At 41.1% G+C, this 19,881-nt stretch overlaps 1 protein-coding gene across 2 annotated transcripts in view; it reads right to left on the reverse strand.

Annotated features, from left to right (window-relative positions):
* LNX1 (ligand of numb-protein X 1) overlaps positions 1 to 19,881 on the reverse strand; it is a 108,514-nt gene that overhangs the window by 18,534 nt on the left and 70,099 nt on the right. For both annotated transcript variants that reach the window (XM_049790121.1, XM_049790122.1), the window contains exons 2-5: positions 15,226 to 15,467; positions 14,567 to 14,719; positions 10,946 to 11,148; positions 9,476 to 9,847 (exon numbers count right to left, since the gene is read on the reverse strand). In XM_049790121.1, the coding sequence (XP_049646078.1) occupies positions 9,476 to 9,847; positions 10,946 to 11,148; positions 14,567 to 14,719; positions 15,226 to 15,467 (970 nt within the window). The remainder of the gene's footprint in view (positions 1 to 9,475; positions 9,848 to 10,945; positions 11,149 to 14,566; positions 14,720 to 15,225; positions 15,468 to 19,881) is intronic.

Below are 19,881 nucleotides of genomic sequence, written 5' to 3' on the forward strand. Positions count from 1 at the left end.
CTGGCAGGCTCAGGGGACCATATTGGATGCCGGGATTCGAACCTCTGTCCTTCTGCATGCAAGGCAAACGCCTTACCTCCATGCTATCTCTCCGGCTGTACAAAAATCTTGATGAATTACAGGGCATAGTTGTGTTGATTCCCTTCACATCAATTTATAAAGTCCAACCTCATGGAATACCATATCGCTTTGCCTCAGTCCTTGACTTTTGTCTTCATATCTGGCTCAGACATCATTTCCTGTGCTTCTCAACTGTTGCTTATATGCTGGCCCCTTGATCTATTCCTCTTAAAATCTCTGATGCCTCTGCTAACACCTACAGCTCATGTCAGAGTGAAACAAACACCACAGACCCATCTACAAAAAGCTAGTAGAAGGCCTATGGTTTTCACCAACTAAATTTAGTAGTTTGAAGGGTATTTTATTACAATCATTTCTTTGTACTGTTAAGCTTCACTCACCTTCATGATTTGATCTCTGGAGACTATCTGAAGAAAAATTGATTATAAGATAAGATGTAGTCAGGTCATGTATGTAGCTAAGTAGGATAGCATTTGTCTAGCACGTTTAAGGACATAGGTTCTATCCCCAGCACTGGAAAAAAATAGTGGCAAACACCCAAGTGAAAATTTAATTGCACTTTTTCTTCAGGGAAACACTAATTTTTGAAGGCTTGCCACAGAACATTTGTGTCTTATGCTCATTCTGGATAAGCAACATAGCCTAAGCACCTTCTAAGGATAGAGAGAGTGTGAGATACGACTGTTGAATGCACTAGCCAGGCAAAGGTCCAAGGTATAAAAAGCTAAGGAGCAGCCTGCAGGAATGGTTCGACACATTCTTGAGCTCAACTTTCTTGCTGGATTTTCAAATGCCAACTTCAGAATTAAGTTGTTGGCAGGAAGAGGACTCTAATAAAGAACTCTGGTATCAATGTACTTGGAAATAAATTCTCTATGAGGCTGGATCCAGGGCTGCTACCAGTCACCTAGTAAAACGCTCACCAGGAGAGTATTCAAAATACTTTGCCAGTGTTGGAAGCCATAAAGTGGACAATGGGCTAATGTCTTTGTTCTGGCTCTTGATCTGAGGAGCAGCTAGCTTTCATGTCAAGAAACAGCTCTTCAGGCCAGAGTCTTTCTTGTTAAAGGTGTGAAGTGTGAGATCAAGTGTGAAGGAGAGAATGAAAAAAACTAGAGGGGGGAAGGGCAAATTATGATTTACTTGATTACCCATGTAATAGATGCAACAATCCAATTCTCTCTTTCTCTCTCTCTCCTCTTCGTGCTCTCTTCTCTCTCTCTCTCTCTCTCTCTCTCTCTCTCTCTCTCTCTCTCTCTCTCTCTCTCTCTCTCTCTCTCTCTCACACACACACACACACACACACCTGGTGTTTGCTAGGAACAAGTTCTAACTCTGCCTGGTATTCACTCTTTTTTTTTTTTTTTTTTTTTTTTTTTGGTTTTTGGGCCACACCCGGTAATGCTCAGGGGTTACTCCTGGCTATGTGCTCAGAAGTTGCTCCTGGCTTGGGGGACCATATGGGACACCGGGGGATCGAACCGCGGTCCATCCAAGGCTAGCGCAGGCAAGGCAGGCACCTTACCTTTAGCGCCACCGCCCGGCCCCTGGTATTCACTCTTGACAGTGCTGAGGAACCAGGTGGTGCTGGGGATTGAATCTAAGCTACTGCATGCAAAGCAGGTGTTCCAGCCTATTAAGCCATCTCCTTGCTCCCTAACTCCTGATATTTTTCTTTTCTTCTTCCCTTAAACATCCTGTACTTTCCTCTTCCGTAGTTTGAATTCAGGTAAATCTTGTATACAGAAGTTATGAGTTGCAGAGCCTTGCAGTGGTACCATATAGTCTTTACTCCTTCCCTTGGGTGACCATATTTAACCTGATGGGCCTTTGCTTGTTGTAAAGCTCCCAACAAACGCCCTGCCTGAAAGCTTTGGGGACACATGGAACCTGCCCTCCTTTGAGACAGTCAGAAACAGGTACCATAGAAGAGACTAGGAAACACATATCAGAGCCCAAAGGACTAAAAGTGACCACTTTTAGTTAAGAAAATAGGAAACCCACAAAATTCAGATAAAACAAGAGGGAGATAAAAAGGAGGTTCTGATGGAAAGGATTGCTTTCTTATTGTTTTGTTTCATAATTGTTTATCTTCTTTTTTGAGATTGTTTTCGAAATGGGAGTAAGCAAAGTCTAACAACTTCTTTGTTTTTTTGATGACAATACAATCCCACCTCTGATGGTGGGAAAGAGTTCAGCGTGTTGCACTGGGAGACTACAAGTGAGCTTCTCTTTCTTTCTGAGTTAGCCTGGAAGCTTTCCTTCACCTTGAAAGCCACTCTGGCTCATTAAAACTGCTCATGTTAGGATGCAACATGGACCAGAAACTGCACAGAGCAGAGGAATGGAAGCCTTTTGTATGGGACTGTACAAGAATTGATAGACATATTAACAGAACTCTATCCAATCACTGCTCAGAACCCAGTAGGGACCAGTGATAACCAGGCAGAATAAGAATAGATAAAATAGCTGTGCTTTAAGTCTAAGGCTTTACCTTTACAACTGTAACACTGGATTTTTTTTTTTAGTTTGTTTTTGGATCACACATGGCAATGTTCAAGGCTTACTCCTGGCTTTGCATTCAGGAAGCACCCCTGGCAGGCTTGGGGACTATATGGGATGTTAGGGATTGAACCCTAGTCAGCTGCATGCAAGGCAAGCTCCTTACCTACTGTACTAGTTCTCTGGACATTAGGAAGACTGGATTTAAAGCAGACTATATTAAAGCCTATAAGGTTCTTCTTCCCTCCCTCCCTCCCTCCCTCCCTCCCTCCCTCCCTCCCTCCTTCCCTCCATCTCTTCTCTTCTTCCTCCTCCCTCCCTCCCCCCATCGTAGGAGGTAGTTTTCTATCAGTGCTCAGTGGTCCCAGGGTCTCCCCAGTGATACTTAGCCCAGTTGTTCTGTCCTTTTCAATTCTGGGACCTGGTGGTCAGTGCTGTGAAGTCAGCAGTGCATAGGGGATGATGAGGGGTACACCTAAGTGCTGGGAATTGAGCTTGGGATCTTATGCAATAAAAGGCATTTGCTCCTGACTCCAGAGCTATCTCCCTAGCACCAAACATCAGAGAATTTTTAACAACTATTTATATTTTTATAAAATTATCCCACATCTAAATTCAGCACTAACTTCTTTTCCAAGGATGACAGTCATTTGGTATTAACTTAATTTTCACTGTGAACCTTTCAAGAATCTTGGATCAGTCAGTCCCCAAATAGCTTCTCTTCCAGCAGCTGCTCAAATATCATTCTCAGCTTATCTATCCTGTGCTTTTAAAGTCCAAGGAATTGAGGAGCTCAAGTTCTAGAGGTTAGACAGTCATGAATTTGGAAGAGATGTTAGATAGCATCTAATTCAACATCTCCTCTACATCCTATCCTTCAATTCTTCTATAAAATCCTTGCCATGCTGCCACACAGTTCATGTATCCATGTCCCCAGTGACAATGGACTTGAGTAAAAGTGGTGATGGGATGAAAAAGGAAATTTGAAAGTCATGAGTTTATTTCTCCTATTAGTGTGTAGCTCCACATTCACCTTTTCAGACCCAAAAGCAAATCATTAAGGTGCAAAGAAATCAACATTGACAATAATTTGACATAGAGAGACTCAAACAGATGTCAGTGATGAGGCCAAATCGAAAGTTGAATTCTTTCTTTTCCTCTGAAATCCGAAAGTTGAATTCTTGAGTTCCTGAATTTGCTGATGATTGTGTTATGAGAATGATTACATCTTCTTTGCCTGAAATATTTTTATGGCATATTACTCTCATGACTATCTGTTGGCAAAAACCAAACAAACATGCATGTGGGGAATACATAGTTTGAAGAGAGGACAGTTCTAAGATTCTCCTAATGTTTGTAGTGTACTGCTCTGTATGTGATCCAGTCATAAAATTCTGAGTTGAAAAACTGTAGAGTCTACCTATGTAGACATGATTTTCAAATCATGACATTTGGAACCCTATGAATAATCAATGGGACTTTGAGAATTCAGCTTAACAAGAATGTTTTTAAAATTTATATATTGTTTAGTCTATGTGCATTGTATTTACCAAAATACCATGCTAAGAAAATTTGTTTAAATAGAGATTTGATTGTATGTTTAACTGTGTGATTCTGTTAAAAAGAAAACAAAACACAGATCTATCAGACATATTTCCCTGGTGATTCTTAACTTGCCCCAAGGAACTTGAGTGTTTCAATAACTGTGATAGTTTGGCCTTTTGTTCCAGGTATGCTGTAAAACTCAGAGGCAGGAATGTGGGTGGTACATTATTTGATTTTGGACTCTGTCTAAAGACTTATCTTACTCTTAGTTTATTAATTTGTGGTATTAGTGCTCAAACCCAGGCCTCAAACATACAGGCAAGAGTTTCACTGCTAACTCACATCCCTGGCTCCCGTATTTGTTTTAAAAGTTTGATGAGCAAGTTATCAATTGTTCTTTGATGAAATAATTTTTTGTAGCCATTAAAACATATAGAGAAAAATTATACATGGTCTTTTCATGAGTACTCATATTATATTACCTTGTCCACAAGGGTTTTGCATCTTTTGAGCTTTAGCCTCAAGTTTGGAAATTGTCAAGGAAGAAAAGGGAATCCTTTTCAGGGATGCTCAAATTTAAATTCTGTCATTATTTTCTGGCTTAGTTTTACTGTATTTAAAGTCTGAGATAAATAGGAATCCATTGATTTAGAATCACTAATCGATGAGCACATCTCAAAACAGGCCAGAGATTTCAGAATGAATTGTTAGGTAGAAATAATCTAATTCTGGAAAGTTTGGATAGTGGAGATCTTTGTTTCCTCCATAGGCTTCCTACTCCATAGGTCCCTACTTTTTAGTTCTATTATTGTAGTCCTGATCTGGGACACTACTCCCATGCTGTCTCTTCATACTGTTATTCTGGGTTTGTTGCCTCCAAATCTGAAAATTGACATTGGAGAAAAAGAAAAATACTGGGTTGTTAAATAAGCCAACCACCTCCTATTTAAAGTGCCTGTTCCCTGAGTTTCTGACTCGCAGCTCACTCTGGGACCTGGCATCAGGGCTGCTGCTGAGTAAGCTGAGGTTAGGGTTGCACATATGTAAAGTTGGTCAAATTTAAAACAGTTGTGGCTTCTCTGTAATAAGGTTTTCCCCGAAATCACGTAGAAAAAGGCAGAATGTGTGGTGCTTTGGGAGAAAACATAACCCAAAGGATATGTTGTCTGGGAAGTTCTCTGTAAGGCAACTCTATGCCATGGAGCCACAGATTAGAAACCTGAACCTCAACCTTTGATGTATATTTGGTTTAGCATCCCCCCCAAATGCTTGGTGTGTATTACAAGTATCATATAAATAAAATCTGCTCCTTCAATTCCATAACGGACTCTTTTTTCTTTTTTTTTTTTCCATTTATTTTTAAGTTGCCTTGCTCCAATTGCCTGCTGATAAAGCCCATTGGCTTTGTCTAATGAGTGAAGAGACTTAATAAGACCTGCTGGAAGGTTTGATTTCCTTTCAGGAATGGACTTCCTCAGGGAAAAATTTTCCTCTTCTACTATTAATTTATAAAAGTAGAATACTACTTATAAGCAAACCCTTTCGAAATAACTAAGTAGAGGAGTTTTCCTTTGGTCTATTGGGAAGTTATACACGGCAAGTTCTCGCTGACATTTTATATACTATGATTGACTCTACAGGGAGTTAGTCAGTGTAATGCCAGCTTCAAAAGTCTGTTAAAGAAAAAGGAAAAAAAGAAGCTTGATTAGAGTGTAGATTTTTATGATGGAGAAAGTGAAGGGAATTTCTTTCTCCCACAAGCTAATAAAGGTAGATTATTTTTTGGTTTCCCCCACTGACATAGCATCATCTGCTTTATCTTTCCTTGGTTGAACGGATAAAAAGATAAGGGAGGGTTGCCATATTCATACTGGGCCAGCTCCATAGAATCCCTCTTTTCTTGAAAGGGATGTAAACCAAGCCGTGAAAAATCAGGGGTACACTGGCCACACAGCTGAAAGCTAGCTATCTGGGGAGGATAGTGTGGGCCATCCCCTGTGTACTCCCAAAACCATGCCTGCTCCATCTTTTATCCAGAATCACTGCTTTACCTATGGTCCTGCTTTACCACTCCTCTATGATTCTCTACAGAGACACTAATCTCACCAAACTTCAGGTATGCCAGTATTTGGATCGATTTCATAAGGGTTTTTTTTTTTTTTGTGGGCACCTTTACACCCCATAAAAACTGTGGCAGCAGTAATAGTGCTTTGAATTCCTGAACAACTTCATTTGTTTGATGCTGTCATCAACAATTTAGAGGCCAATGTGTAGTGGAGGTCTCTTAATGTTCAGAAACAAATGAAATAACAGAATGGTCAGCAATCAACAAGAGCTTAACCTCTGCCAATATCTTAATAACCTCATTGGAGATACAATACTTTTTATAGATTTGCTTGTCACTGTCTTTTTTTTTCTTTTTTTAAATTTTCTTTCTTCTCTTTCTTTTTCTTTTTTTTCTTTTTTTTTGGTTTTTGGGCCACACCCGTTTGACGCTCAGGGGTTACTCCTGGCTATGAGCTCAGAAATCGCCCCTGGCTTGGGGAGACCATATGGACGCCGGGGGGATCGAACCGAGGTCCGTCCTATGCTAGCGCTTGTAAGGCAGACACCTTACCTCTAGCGCCACCTTCCCGGCCCCCTTTCTTTTTCTTTTAATTTTTTTCTTTCCATTCTTTTTTTTTAAATAACTTCCTCTCACTTATCTGGAAACAAATGTATTATGGTCAACTATATCAACTATGTGATGCATGTTCTTTAAATAAAGCAAATAAATTATAAAAGAGAGAGAGAGAGAGAGAGAGAGAGAGAGAGAGAGAGAGAGAGAGAGAGAGAGAGAGAGAGAGAGAGAGAGAAGGGAAAAATGCCACACTCTGGAAAGGCTAAGAACTGTGATACACTTATTCACCACTTAACTGCATACCCCTTGTCATATGGAAGGAGCTTCAAGGAGATTCTATCCTAGGGACAAACAGCATGTCAAAGTGAACTTGGTTCTTATTATTTGATAAATAGTTCAAAAACAAATCTATACAAGATGGAATAAATGCAAAATTTCTGTCTTATGCATATTTACATTTCTAGGAACTTCTCTAAGTTTTGATATAGAATATTGCACCCTATATCTGTCAGGGATCTATACTTTGTCAGGGATCAAGGTAGATTTCATGCCTTACATGCATGAATCTCTGAGCTGGAGCCCCAGCATGCAAAACAAAAATAAAATTAACCCACAATAGTGTACACTATACCATTATAAATAGGTAGAAATAAAATAATTAGTTGGTAGAAAAAAATTCAGATTGGAAGCTCTAAAGTTGAGAATAGAGATTTAGTGGGAAGTTCCCTCTGGAGGCAGCATTCGAAGAGGGGTCTGAATCAAATGTGGGAGTGGTTTAGGCAGATATTTAGGCAGGACTCTATCCAGAGTTCAAGTTGAAAGAGTTCCTGAAAATAGCAAAAGAGTAAAAAAGCATGGTAACCACGAGAGAGAACATACTAGAAATTCTTCTGTCTGCTTGAGAAATGAAAACAGAGACAAGATTATATCTGACTCTGAAGACCATTGTAAGGATTTGTAACTTTAAGTCAAGTATTTTGGGGAGTGTCAGGGCGGATGAGCACAAGAAAGTGACATTAAGAGATTCACCTTCTGACGTATGCAGAGGAAATGTTAGGGGAACTGATGCAGAAACAAGAAGGTGCATTAAGAATCTCTTTTCTTCAAGGGCTAGCCCAGAGTCCTGACAGATAGCTGCTTTGGAGGCAGTGGGATTGAACTGTATAAAGGGAGATTTTATATTTGGATTTTAGATTGAGAGAGTCTTTTTGATCCAAGTACTATCATTTCTAGATACTGGGAAAAATAAAATAGAACAGGCTTATCAAGGAGGAGATCATGAGATTTGATTTCAAACATTAAATGTTTTAGGCACCCACATGGAGATAGTTGGGGGCAGGGTTAATAAACTGGGAAATAATGGCATCAACTCCAGAAGAGAAACAATTCTTTTTTTCCTGCTTTTCATTGCTTTTTTGGGCCATAGCTGGCAGTGCTCAACACATATTACTGGCTCTGAGCTCAGGATCACACCTACCAGTGAGTGAGCCTCAAGGGATCTTATGTGATGATGAATTGAACCTAGGCTGATTTCATGCAAGACAAATGCCCAACATACTGTACTACCACTCTAGACCTATATTTATTCAGTTTGTGTTGGATTCCCTTGGGATAGCCTTCTCTACTTCATTAATTTAGTGAACATCTACTGATATTTCAAAACTCCAGTTTAAGAGTTTTCTTTTTAGTGAAGAATTTCTAGGTCCATTCAAGTGAAACTTTCTTTTGCATAGCACCACTTATTTAATTTCTCAAATACAACGCTGTAACACCAGATGCAGTTATTTAAAATACATTCTATCCCAAATGATTACATTTTAGTCTTCTTTGAGATAGAAGATGATAAGAAATCATCCTTTCTGCTCTTCACTCAGAGTGAGGCAGACAGGAGAGACTGAACACATTTTTGACGAAATAAAATGAATGAGTGAATGGGATAGAATATAGGATTCTCACATACAGTCTGTTGTAAGACAATGTCAGATCATTGAGAATTTCATCTCCCTTAATGATGAATATTATATCTTTCTTATTTATTTATTTATTTATTTATTTTGATTTTTGTGCCACACCTGGTGATACTCAGGGTTTACTCCTGGCTATGCTCTCAGAAATCACTCCTTGCTTGGGGGACAATATGGGACCCTAGGACACTGTCTGTACTAGGCTAGCATGGGCAAGGCAGATGCCTTACCACTTGCGCCACCGCTTTGGCCCCTATATCTTTCTAATTAAAGCGGCTTCTTTTAAGTTCATATTTGTGTTTCCATGGACTTTCTGAAGACCTGGATTTAAGCAGGAGATAATTTAGCAAATCCTATACTAGTCTCTGCAGGCAGGATCCCTGGAGGGTACATAACAGCTTGATAGGAGAATCATCACAACTGCAGTCTTGGATGTATCCAGAATGTCTCAGACTGACCCTTGGGCCTGAATATACTTGTACTCAGGGTGATATAACCCTGCAAAAGGCTGATACAACCCTGTTAACCTTGAGTGATATGAAGCTAGTAAGGCTGTAGCACATGGATTGTGCAGCACATAGTCCACAGGGAATACCCACAGTCAGGCTGAATTGGCAGGAAACACCCAGAAACATTCACAACCGTAAGACCCAGCCTTTGTGTGAGTAATTGCTCTTACCTGGCTCCTTGAAAGGAATCTCATGTGGCATGTGGTGGAGAGGCATGAGAAACACGATCACTCATGCAGAAAAATGAAACCCACCTGAATCAGATGAGCAGCACTTTCCGGGCTGCCAAACCGCAGGTCATGTCCGTTGATGGCCAGCACTCTGTCATTCTCCTCCAGTTGCCCATGGCGCCCTGCTATGCCTCCATCCAACACATTGAAAATGAACACCCCAGGCTCATCCACCTTGCGCACCAGTTTTATACCAAGCTGCTCCTCAGGGCTGCTTTTGTGCAGGATTACGTGGAAACTGTCCTCCCGTGGGGTGTAGGTGTCTAGAGCCTGTCCGGTGCTCCTGCTGCGGAACTTCTGCTCGCGCAGCACGGTCAGCCGCAGGACCTGGCATGGCTGTCGCAAGAGGCGCAGCGCGTAGTTGTGACGGACGTTGCTGATATCCATCCCGTTGACCTGTAGGGAAAAGGTGCCTCAGAACTGGGAGCTACAGACCCACATGTTCCACTCACCCCAAATCTGCAAAGTCACTTTACTCTGTCTGTCACCTTGTGTTGGGTCCAAACGTCCCAGAATTCTCGACTTTTAAGCCTACTTTGAACATGGTACCAAGTCAACGTTGGCTCACTGACAGTCCTTTGGTTTACTGATCAAGTCTTAGTCTCCCTTCTGTTGCTTGCCAGACCTGGCAGTACTCAATAGTTACCAGTTACTATGGTTCTGCACTCAGGAATTACTCCTGGCAGCCTTGGTGGACAATATGGAATGCTGGAGATAGAACCTAGGTGAGATGTGTGCAAGGTAAGATCATTCTGGTCATTCTCCTCCTGCTGCTCTTCCTGCTCCTCCTCCTCCTCCTCCTCCTCCTCTTCTTCTTCCTTCTCTTTCTCCTCTTCCTTATTTGTGCCTCATTCCTGATCTACAGGATAGTCTTGTTTTCATTATTTTAGCTAGGAATCTCAGTCAAAGGCTCTTATTCCCAGTGGTAGCTGGTTGCTGGAAGAAAACCACTTCATAACAATGCTACTATCTATGTTTAAGGACAGAGATGCCACCAAAGAGAAATAATCTTCTTGAATGTCACTGGCTTATACTTGCAGCCAATGGCCAAAAACATTTTAGAATGCAGCTGTGTAATAAGGTCTTCCTTCAGCTTCTCAAGAATGGAAAGGGAAGATGGGGCTTTTTTTCTTGCACAGACAAGGCTCATCACCATTGACTTAGCACAAGTGAGCTTAAATCTCTGTTGGCACCACTTTAGTTGGTGCCTGGCTTCCTGCCCATCAAGCTCAGGTTAAAAGAAGGTCTTGCTGCCCTTTGGTCTAAAAAAGCCAGCTAAAGGTTCTATATTGTATCAAGATCTATCAAGTTGGTTATAAGGACCAATTTTATGAATTTCAGTTACCATGTGAAGAGTCATTGGCACATAATAATGTTGGAAAGTGATAACTCCATATTTATTGGAGTATTTTATTTACCCATCCATCCATCCAATTATTTGTTCTGAAATGATTTTTGTAAAGCCCCTCTTACAAGCCCCTCAGTGGCTCCTACCTTTAATATGATGTCTCCTGGCAGAAGCCGGCCATCTCTGGCGATCACTCCATCACGATATATGTGCTGGATGATGATATTGACCAAGGGAGTCTCACTGCCTCCCACCAGTCGAATGGACAGGCTCTCATTGGGATCCGTTCGATTAATCTTGATGCTGGTGATTTCACCATCTGGAATGAGGTGATGCAACCTCGGGAAGACTAAAATGAACCAGGACAGCGTTTATTAAAAACATCTATTTAAAAACGACTATTTTAGCCACTTCTCTCTTTTTCATAAAAATAGCTTTATTTAAATACTGTGATTGCAAGTTATTCATAATACAGTTGGGTTTTATTTTTTCACAGTTACAAAGATGCTCATGATTGAAAGGTATTATACCTTTCATCAGTGCACATTTCCAGCCACCAGTATCCCAGATTCCTCCTGTGACTACTTTTGGGGTAGACATTTTTCTTCTCTCTTTTCTCTTTCTCTCTCTCTTTTTTCCCTTTTAGATAATGAGCCATTCTTCTTTTGACCAAACCTTGTTAGAAGTCAAACTAACCTATTCATTGTCTTACACTGGTGTTTTTTGTTTATTCTATCTGGTGTCAGTGTAAGTTCCTCTCACTAAAATGCTTGTTTTAGTTTTGAAGCTCCATTCAGCAATGCTCAGGGTTACTCCTGGTTATAACTCAGGAATTATCTCTGGTAGTGCTCAAGGGACCATATGGGCTACTGGGAATAAAACTAAGGTTGGCGGTGTGTAATACAAGCACCCTACCCATTATACTATCTCTCCAACTCCTCACTGAATTTTTATTCTAGAATATTTTCCCTTAAAGTCTTGGCTAAAATGATCGCTTTCAATTTAAATCTACCATCATCCTTCTAAGGCAGTAAATTCTAAGAGTGCATTGGGTGAAACTGCATAAATGAGGGGAAAGGAGGTACAAGATTAGGCAACCAACTGGTAGAACAGGGAGTCTAGGAAGGAAACAAGGTCAGAAAGGAGTTGTGATCTGTTGAAAGGAGTTGAAAGCATTGGTCTGAGCATCTCATGTTCATATTCTTTCTTTTTATTTCTCATTTATCTCAACCCTCTATTGCTATTTGTTCTCCTTTTTTTTTTTTTTTTTTTTTTTTGGTTTTGGGCCATACCTGGCAGTGCTCAGGGGTTACTCCTGGCTGTCTGCCCAGAAATAGCTCCTGGCAGGCACCGGGGACCATATGGGACACCAGGATTCGAACCAACCACCTTTGGTGCTGGATCAGCTGCTTGCAAGGCAAACACCGCTGTGCTATCTCTCTGGGCCTTTGCTCTCCTTCTTTATATTTCCCATTGGATTATAAAATCCCTGAAGATAATTTCTGACTCCTCCATAGAGATCTCTGCACAGATGTCAGTTATTGATTATCAAGTGAATATGAGTGCATGGATAAATGTATTGCATTTTTGTCACTTGTTTATGGTCAGTTGAAACAGGACAAATCTATTTTTTTTTTTTTTTTGGTGTTTGGGCCACACCTGAACGTTGTTAGGTGGTTAGTTAGGAGTTACTCCTGACCTTTGCACTCAGAAATTGCTCCTCCCAGGCTCGGGGGAATCATATGGGATGCCAGGAATTAAACCCAGGTCTGTCCCAGGTTGGCCGCATGCAAGGCAAAAGCCCTACTGCTGTACTATCTCTCCAGCCACAAAATCTATTCTTTTTCTTTGTCAGATTGTTTGAAGATTTCTTTCTGTAAGACTCCGCATTTTCAGAAGAGAATCACAGTCCATCCCACCATATACTTGTCAATGAAGGGAAGTCAAAGGTTCCTGATTCACGATCAAGAGAAGGTCCTTGGTCTGTCAAAAAATGCAGTTTTGAGCTGAAAACAAACCCAGATCACTCAGGTTGATGCTTCTATCTCTTCATCTAAGACTCTGCTTCTCCATGGAATCTTTCACAGGTCAACACATCTGCCTCTATAGATGGCACTGTAGCATCAGTGTCAGACTGTACTCAGGGCCAGGAATAGAGTTCCAGGGTCAAATGCTTGTCTTGAATGTGGGAAGCTATTGACTTACCCTCACCCCAACTGTTTACTGTAAGTAAGGGATTTGAATTTGGAGAGGGGAGGTAATATGATGACTGGAGGTGAACAACAATGGGTACCCCTTAGTGCCCAGAGCTCCTGATGATCTTGTCTCCTATTACCTGTAATAGACTATCTGTGACCCAAGGTTATATAGTCAGGACAATTCTACAGAGGATTTGCCCTACAAATAGATAAGCCAGCAGTTCCAACTGCCTTCTTTCATCCTTTAAGTGGAAAAACACAGGAGGAATCCCATAAAATAAGAGCTATGCTGCTCCTGGGTTTGGAAAGAAGTGGCTCCTGAAGTTTTTTGGGATTCCTGAGACCCAGGAATGGGTCTCCCCAGGTGGGGATAGCTTACATGTTTCCGTAGCTATTGATGCTATATTTGCTCTGAGTATCCTGGGAAAATCAACATACAGGCCTAGTTCTATGAGTTTGCTATGCCTAATGAACTATGAGCTCAATAATGAATATTCAATGACCTAGGAATAATACAAAAAGGATGAAAATTATTTAGTAATCCGAAGCAGCCTGAGGCATTGTAAATTGGGTTTTGAATCCTAAATAAGATTTAAATTTATGTAAGATATTGGGCTGGTTGTAAGTTGTATGTAAGTATCTGTCTATACTGTCGCTTCCTGGTGCTAACAGGTGAAAAGGAATATAGGTTGGAGAGCGGCACAGAGATGAGTATGAGAGTCTGTACAAGCCTGAACTGAAGTGAGAGAAGTTAGAGGAGAGTTGAGAGGTGGTGAGTAAGCAAGCAATAGTTTTACATGGCTTATGGGGACTTCTTTGAAGGTAGGCTAAAGACAGGAATTTGTGTTCTACCTCCACTCCCTGGAGTAGAGGGTGAGATGACAGATGGTTTCAGATAACATTCTCTAGAGCTAGTGTTCCAGTTTAAATGGAGTTCTAACATTTTCTATGAGGGGAGACTTTGGTTAGTTACCTAACCTCATCAGTTTTTGTTATTACTATTGTTAATATATACATATAAAATGAAAAGGAAGATGTATGCTTGTATTTACATAAAATAATATATTAAAGAAAAACTCTATTTATATTAGGGAAGACACACATAGAATCTAAGATCCAGTGACTTCCTTTGCATGAATTCTATAGTAACATCTTTTCCCTCAGTTTGGCGTGGTAAATAGAGCAAGAGAAGCAATTATGCATCCATTTCCTAAGGTATAAAACAGAGGTAATAACAAGAGGACCTTCTTCATTGTGCCATCATTGGGTTACAATGAGTTTATGCATAGAAAATACTCAAGACCATACATCATTCATAACTGTCATTGGGAAATTTCTATAACATTTTCTATGTTCGAAGCACTATTCAAATTATAATCTAGCACCTGAAAATAAGGATTCTAATACCTTTTCCTTCAAACTGTTTAAAAGACAAACAAGGTTCTGCCTTTAGTTATGCCCTCAAGGAAGAAGGTAGCATAGAAGGTTGGTGGTGGTCAGGTTGTCAGCACACCTGAAGACTTTCTAGAAGCCCATCCCATCCCCAGCCTTGTGGGGAAATTTATTTACCTTCAGGGGCAGTGGTATTTTCAGAATGTTCTCTACCCTGGTCAGCTGGGTTGGCAACTACACTTCCACTCTTTGTCCTTCGAAGAACACTGAAAGCTCGATTTATTTTTTTGAAAGATCTGCTTCTGATAGTGGATCGTTCAAAGGGTCGGGCTAAGGGAAAGAGAAAAGAGAGGAAAGCAGCTAGAAATTCATAGAAATCCTCTTTTATGCACATTTGGTAAAGATACATACAACAAAACATGAAATGTGATTTACATTGAGGTGGTAGGATAATAGGAATTGTCTAGCTGTCTTTTCTAAGTTTTTGACAATGAAATAGGTATGGTATGTTTGAAATTCCATGTGTCTCATTTTCTGGGCTGGACTGTAGATCTCTTTTCTGGAGCAGCATGGCTGGGAGGTACTGATATGGAGGGAGGGATGAATTATTGGATCTAGCTTTCAACCCTTCCACCAAGTCAAATTATACATCTTTTTAATGACCTGAGGTACTTGTGGCTTCATCTCACTTTGGAGAATTGGGCACTGAATTGCTACCCAAACTGCCAGAATTGTTGATCGTTAAAAGAATATTTCTAGAATTTTTCATGGTGCATATTCCACAGAGGCAATCCCAAGGCAGAGTCCATTCCCAGACAAACAACCATTTGACTCACCCTTAGTTCTGATGCTGCGACCCGAGTCTGTTGGGCTGGTTGTTGGTTGACCATCATCAACTGTGGACACATAGGCAGGGTTGTCTAGGCCAGGCTCATCCGTCATTAAAGAGATGGTGGCAGCTGCAGAAACTTCTGGGGACAGTGCTGTTGCTGTGAGGCTTGCACAGCCATCGGGACAGCCATCTTGGGAGCGCCTCTTCCTGTCCTTTGTCAGTCCATAGTGGGAGGCACCTTTACAGCTGTAACAAGACCAATGGGAGGTCAGAAATGCTCACTGTTCAGCTGGGTATTCATAGATCTTTATAGGTACAACTGGTACTTGAGTATTTCTCTCTTAATCTTTTTATATGTTAGGTTCGATCAAATGAATGAATGACTTGAGAAAATGATTTTTAGAAGACTCTTAATGCTTTCTCCTCAAGCAATTTCTACACTGGCCCTTGGGAAGCAAATTTATGAAAGCTGTTATGGTATCCATAAAACTATGGTTTAAGATTAGTGAACTTTTTGGAATCAGTAACTCCTTCTTGTTGATACATATTTTCACCACAAAAGCCCTGAGTCACACTCGCAGCTCTTCCTTTTGGGTTTTGCTCCCAAAGCACTTAATTAAGGAAGCTCCTCCAAATGCCATCTTTGACTCTTCTTGGAAATAAAATCATTCACACTGTAAAGCCATTGGCACTTACGCAGTATCATTATTTTTAGAGGCACCCTTTGTAGCTTCTACTTATTTCCTCTGGGCTAGCTCTAAGAATGCCCAGAGGGTTTTGTTTTTTTTTTAATTTTTATATTAAGAGAGTAAGTAAAGAACCTTCCATGGTCTTAAGAAACATATTGTTCTTATTCCTTCCCTATACATGTTAAGTATCAAGAGACCAGGTTTAATCTGGTATAGACCCATATTTTGCCACAAATACACATTAATATGACATTAGAAAAGTTGTTTCACCTAATAGATAGGGTTTTGGTCAAATAGCAATGATTTATTTCATTGGACTATGTTGAGGATGCAGTCACAGACAACCAAACAAGCGTCCATAGATTTTGTAAAAACAGGAAATTTCCTTCCTTCCTTCCTTCCTTCCTTCCTTCCTTCCTTCCTTCCTTCCTTCCTTCCTTCCTTCCTTCCTTCCTTCCTTCCTTCCTTGCTTCTTCCCTCCCTCCCTCCCTCTCTTCCTCCCTCTCTTCCTCCCTCCCTCCCTCCCTCCCTTCCTTCCTTCCTTCCTTCCTTCCTTCCTTCCTTCCTTCCTTCCTTCCTTCCTTCCTTCCTTCCTTCCTTCCTTCCTTCCTTCCTCCCCTCCCTCCCTTCCTTCCTTCCTCCCCTCCCTCCCTTCCTCCCTCCCTTCCTTCCTTCCTCCCCTCCCTCCCTTCCTCCCTCCCTTCCTTCCTTCCTTCCTCCCTCCCTCCCTTTCGCCCTCCCTCCCTCCCTCCCTCTCTCCCTTCCTTCCTCCCTCCCTCCCTTCCTCCCTCCCTCCCTCCCTTTCTCCCTCCCTCCCTCCCTCCCTCCCTCCCTCCCTCTCTCCCTCCCTCCCTCCCTTTCTCCCTCCCTCCCTCCCTCCCTCTCTCCCTCTCTCCCTCCCTCCCTCCCTCTCTCCCTCCCTTCCTTCCTTCCTTCCTTCCTTCCTTCCTTCCTTCCTTCCTTCCTTCCTTCCTTCCTTCCTTCCTTCCCTCCCTCCCTTCCTCCCTTCCTTCCTCCCTCCCTCCCTCCCTTCCTCGCTTCCTTCCTCCCTCTCTCCCTCCCTTCCTCCCTTCCTTCCTCCCTCCCTTCCTTACACCTATATTCATTGCAGCACTATTTACCATAGCAAGACTCTGGAAACAACCAAGATGCCCTTCAACAGACGAATGGCTAAAGAAACTGTGGTACATATACACAATGGAATATTATGCAGCTGTCAGGAGAGATGAAGTCATGAAATTTTCCTATACATGGATGTACACGGAATCTATTATGCTGAGTGAAATAAGTCAGAGAGAGAGAGAGAAAAACGCAGAATGGTCTCACTCATCTATGGGTTTTAAGAAAAATGAAAGACATTCTTGCAATAATAATTTTTAGACACAAAAGAGAAAAGAGCTGGAAGTTCCAGCTCACCTCAGGAAGCTCACCACAAAGAGTGATGAGTTTAGTTAGAGAAATAACTACATTTTGAACTTTCCTAATAATGAGAATGTATGAAGGAAATGGAGAGCCTGTTTAGAGTACAGGCGGGGGTTGGGTGGGGAGGAGGGAGACTTGGGACATTGGTGATGGGAATGTTGCACTGGTGATGGGTGGTGTTCTTTACATGACTGAAACCCAAACACAATCATGTATGTAATCAAGATGTTTAAATAAAAAAATTAAAAAAAAGAGAGGAATGTGTGGTATAGGTATAGGTATTTGGGTATAGGTAAATTGATAATACATTTATAATACATTTTAATAACACACATATAACTATTAATGATATACATGTATACTTATAATATATATTTAATAATATACTTATACAAAATATTAATAATATAAAACATGCATATTTATGATAGCTATGAAGATTGCATAACAATAGAAATATTATTATTGCGATTAAATTTATAATCCAAAATGTTTTAAAATGGTCAATTTTATTTTAAGTTTTTACCACAACAAAAGTTTACAAAACAGCAGTGACATAACCATTTATTGCATTTTTGGAAGCAATTTAATTGATTATAAGTAAAATAATGGAAATGAATGAAATTTGGCTCATCCAACTGGATAGGTACAAAACATATGTGTTATTATCTGGAACTCTCCCAAGAGTTCTAATGTTTATTACTTATTATTTTTCTAACATATTATAATAATAATATTATTATTATTTATTATTAGAATCTATAGGGCAAACTGAAATGGCACAATTAGAGGAAGGAGAGAAGCAAATAACGTTAAGTACACTTAATATTGATGAGGTGAACAGTCATAGACAGAAATTGATCATTCCAAATTCTTTTGCAGAGACAAGCAAATGCTTTATGGGCTTACGGAGAGCAAGGCCCTCGGACAGAGCTAAGAAGTGGTGTTAATATTTTGTTACTGAGATCATGCTAAAAGAATGATTTATTTCCTGCCAACCCACACAACTAGAGGGCAGCAGCGGTCACCGAATTAATCAGAAGGAACTTCAAAGCCACAGGAGTTTGAAGGTGGAGGGGTCGGGGCCCCAATTCTGCACCATAGGGGAGTCTTCAAATGTGTTTGGAAATAATCTTAGTAGCAGTTTCAAAGAAAAGGTCCATATTGATACACATAATATTTCTTTTGGGTGCGGCACAAGCGGCGGTGCTCAGGGTTAACCCTGGCTCTGCGCTCAGAAATCGCTCCTAGGGGGTCGGAACGTGATGCAAGTGTTTGCTTGCATGCGCTAACTTAGAAGGAACCGCGTTTTGATCCCTGTGTCCCATATGGTCCCCCAAGCCAGGAGCGATTTCTGAGTTTAGAGCCAGGAGTAATCCCTGAGCGTCACCGGGTGTGGCCCCCCAAAGCAAAAACAAACAAACAAACAAACAAACAAACAAACAAACAAAAGAAATCGCTCCTGGAAGGCTCTGGGGACCATATGGGATGCTGGAGATGGAACCCAGTCCGTCCCAGGTCGGCTACAAGCAAGACAAATGCTCTACTCCTGTTCTATCACTCCGCCCCCCACATGATATTTCTTATTAGAGTCTCTTGATAGAGTTTTTAATAGGATCAAAAAAAAACTTTAATTCTAAAATCCCACTAACCTCGAGCTACCACTTCCCTTGTTTCCTTCACAGGTCGTATTCAGACTGTTGTTTAAAACAGTAAGATCGTTTTACAATCCAAACAAATTATTTTAGCTTGGAATTGTGCTACTTAAAAAATTAGCCAAGAGAGGCCAGAGAGATAGTACAGTAGGTAGGGTGCTTGCCTTGCACATGGTCAACCAAGTTCAATCCCCCGCATTCCATTTGGTCCCCCGAGCCCTGCAAGGAGCTATTACTGAATACAGAACCAGTAATAAACACTAAACACCAATGAATTTGACCCAACAGGCCCTTCCTGCTCAGGCCTGCCTTTCCCAAGTAAAATGGTAGATGTGAGAAACTCAAAAACAGAAAGCAATACTGTGATGGAAAAAAGAAACAAGAGTTGCACACACACACACACACACACACACACACACACACACACACACACACACACACACACACAGGCAGACCCTACCCTGGACTGCCAGCAGCACTAGTTCAGCAGTGCACAGGAGGACGAAGGAGCTGGACTGGAAAGACATTTTCTTTTGGGGGTGCAGCAATGCCCTTGAACACATGCCAGAGCAAGAAATGAATTTTCCACTTCTACAAATGACCGTCCAAGGCACAAGTCACAGATTGCTGGGGGCAGGGAGGTTAGGGAGGAGAAAATGGCTCATTTCATGGAAAGAAAGTGACATCTCCTTTTGCTGCCACATGGGAGGACAACTGAAGTGTTTTCAAATATCTGAATCCCAAGACAGAATCACTACAAAACCTGTATTGATTCACACCCGGAAGGTTCCAAAGACATGAGTTCAGGAATAGCAAACCTCGTGAAGTGGCCAAATGGCCTTTCTATCACAGCTGGGAAGGGATTGGAACCAAGATGAAACACTCAGACTCACA

This window comes from Suncus etruscus, chromosome 16 (genome assembly GCF_024139225.1).
Source record: "Suncus etruscus isolate mSunEtr1 chromosome 16, mSunEtr1.pri.cur, whole genome shotgun sequence".
NCBI lineage: Eukaryota > Metazoa > Chordata > Mammalia > Eulipotyphla > Soricidae > Suncus > Suncus etruscus.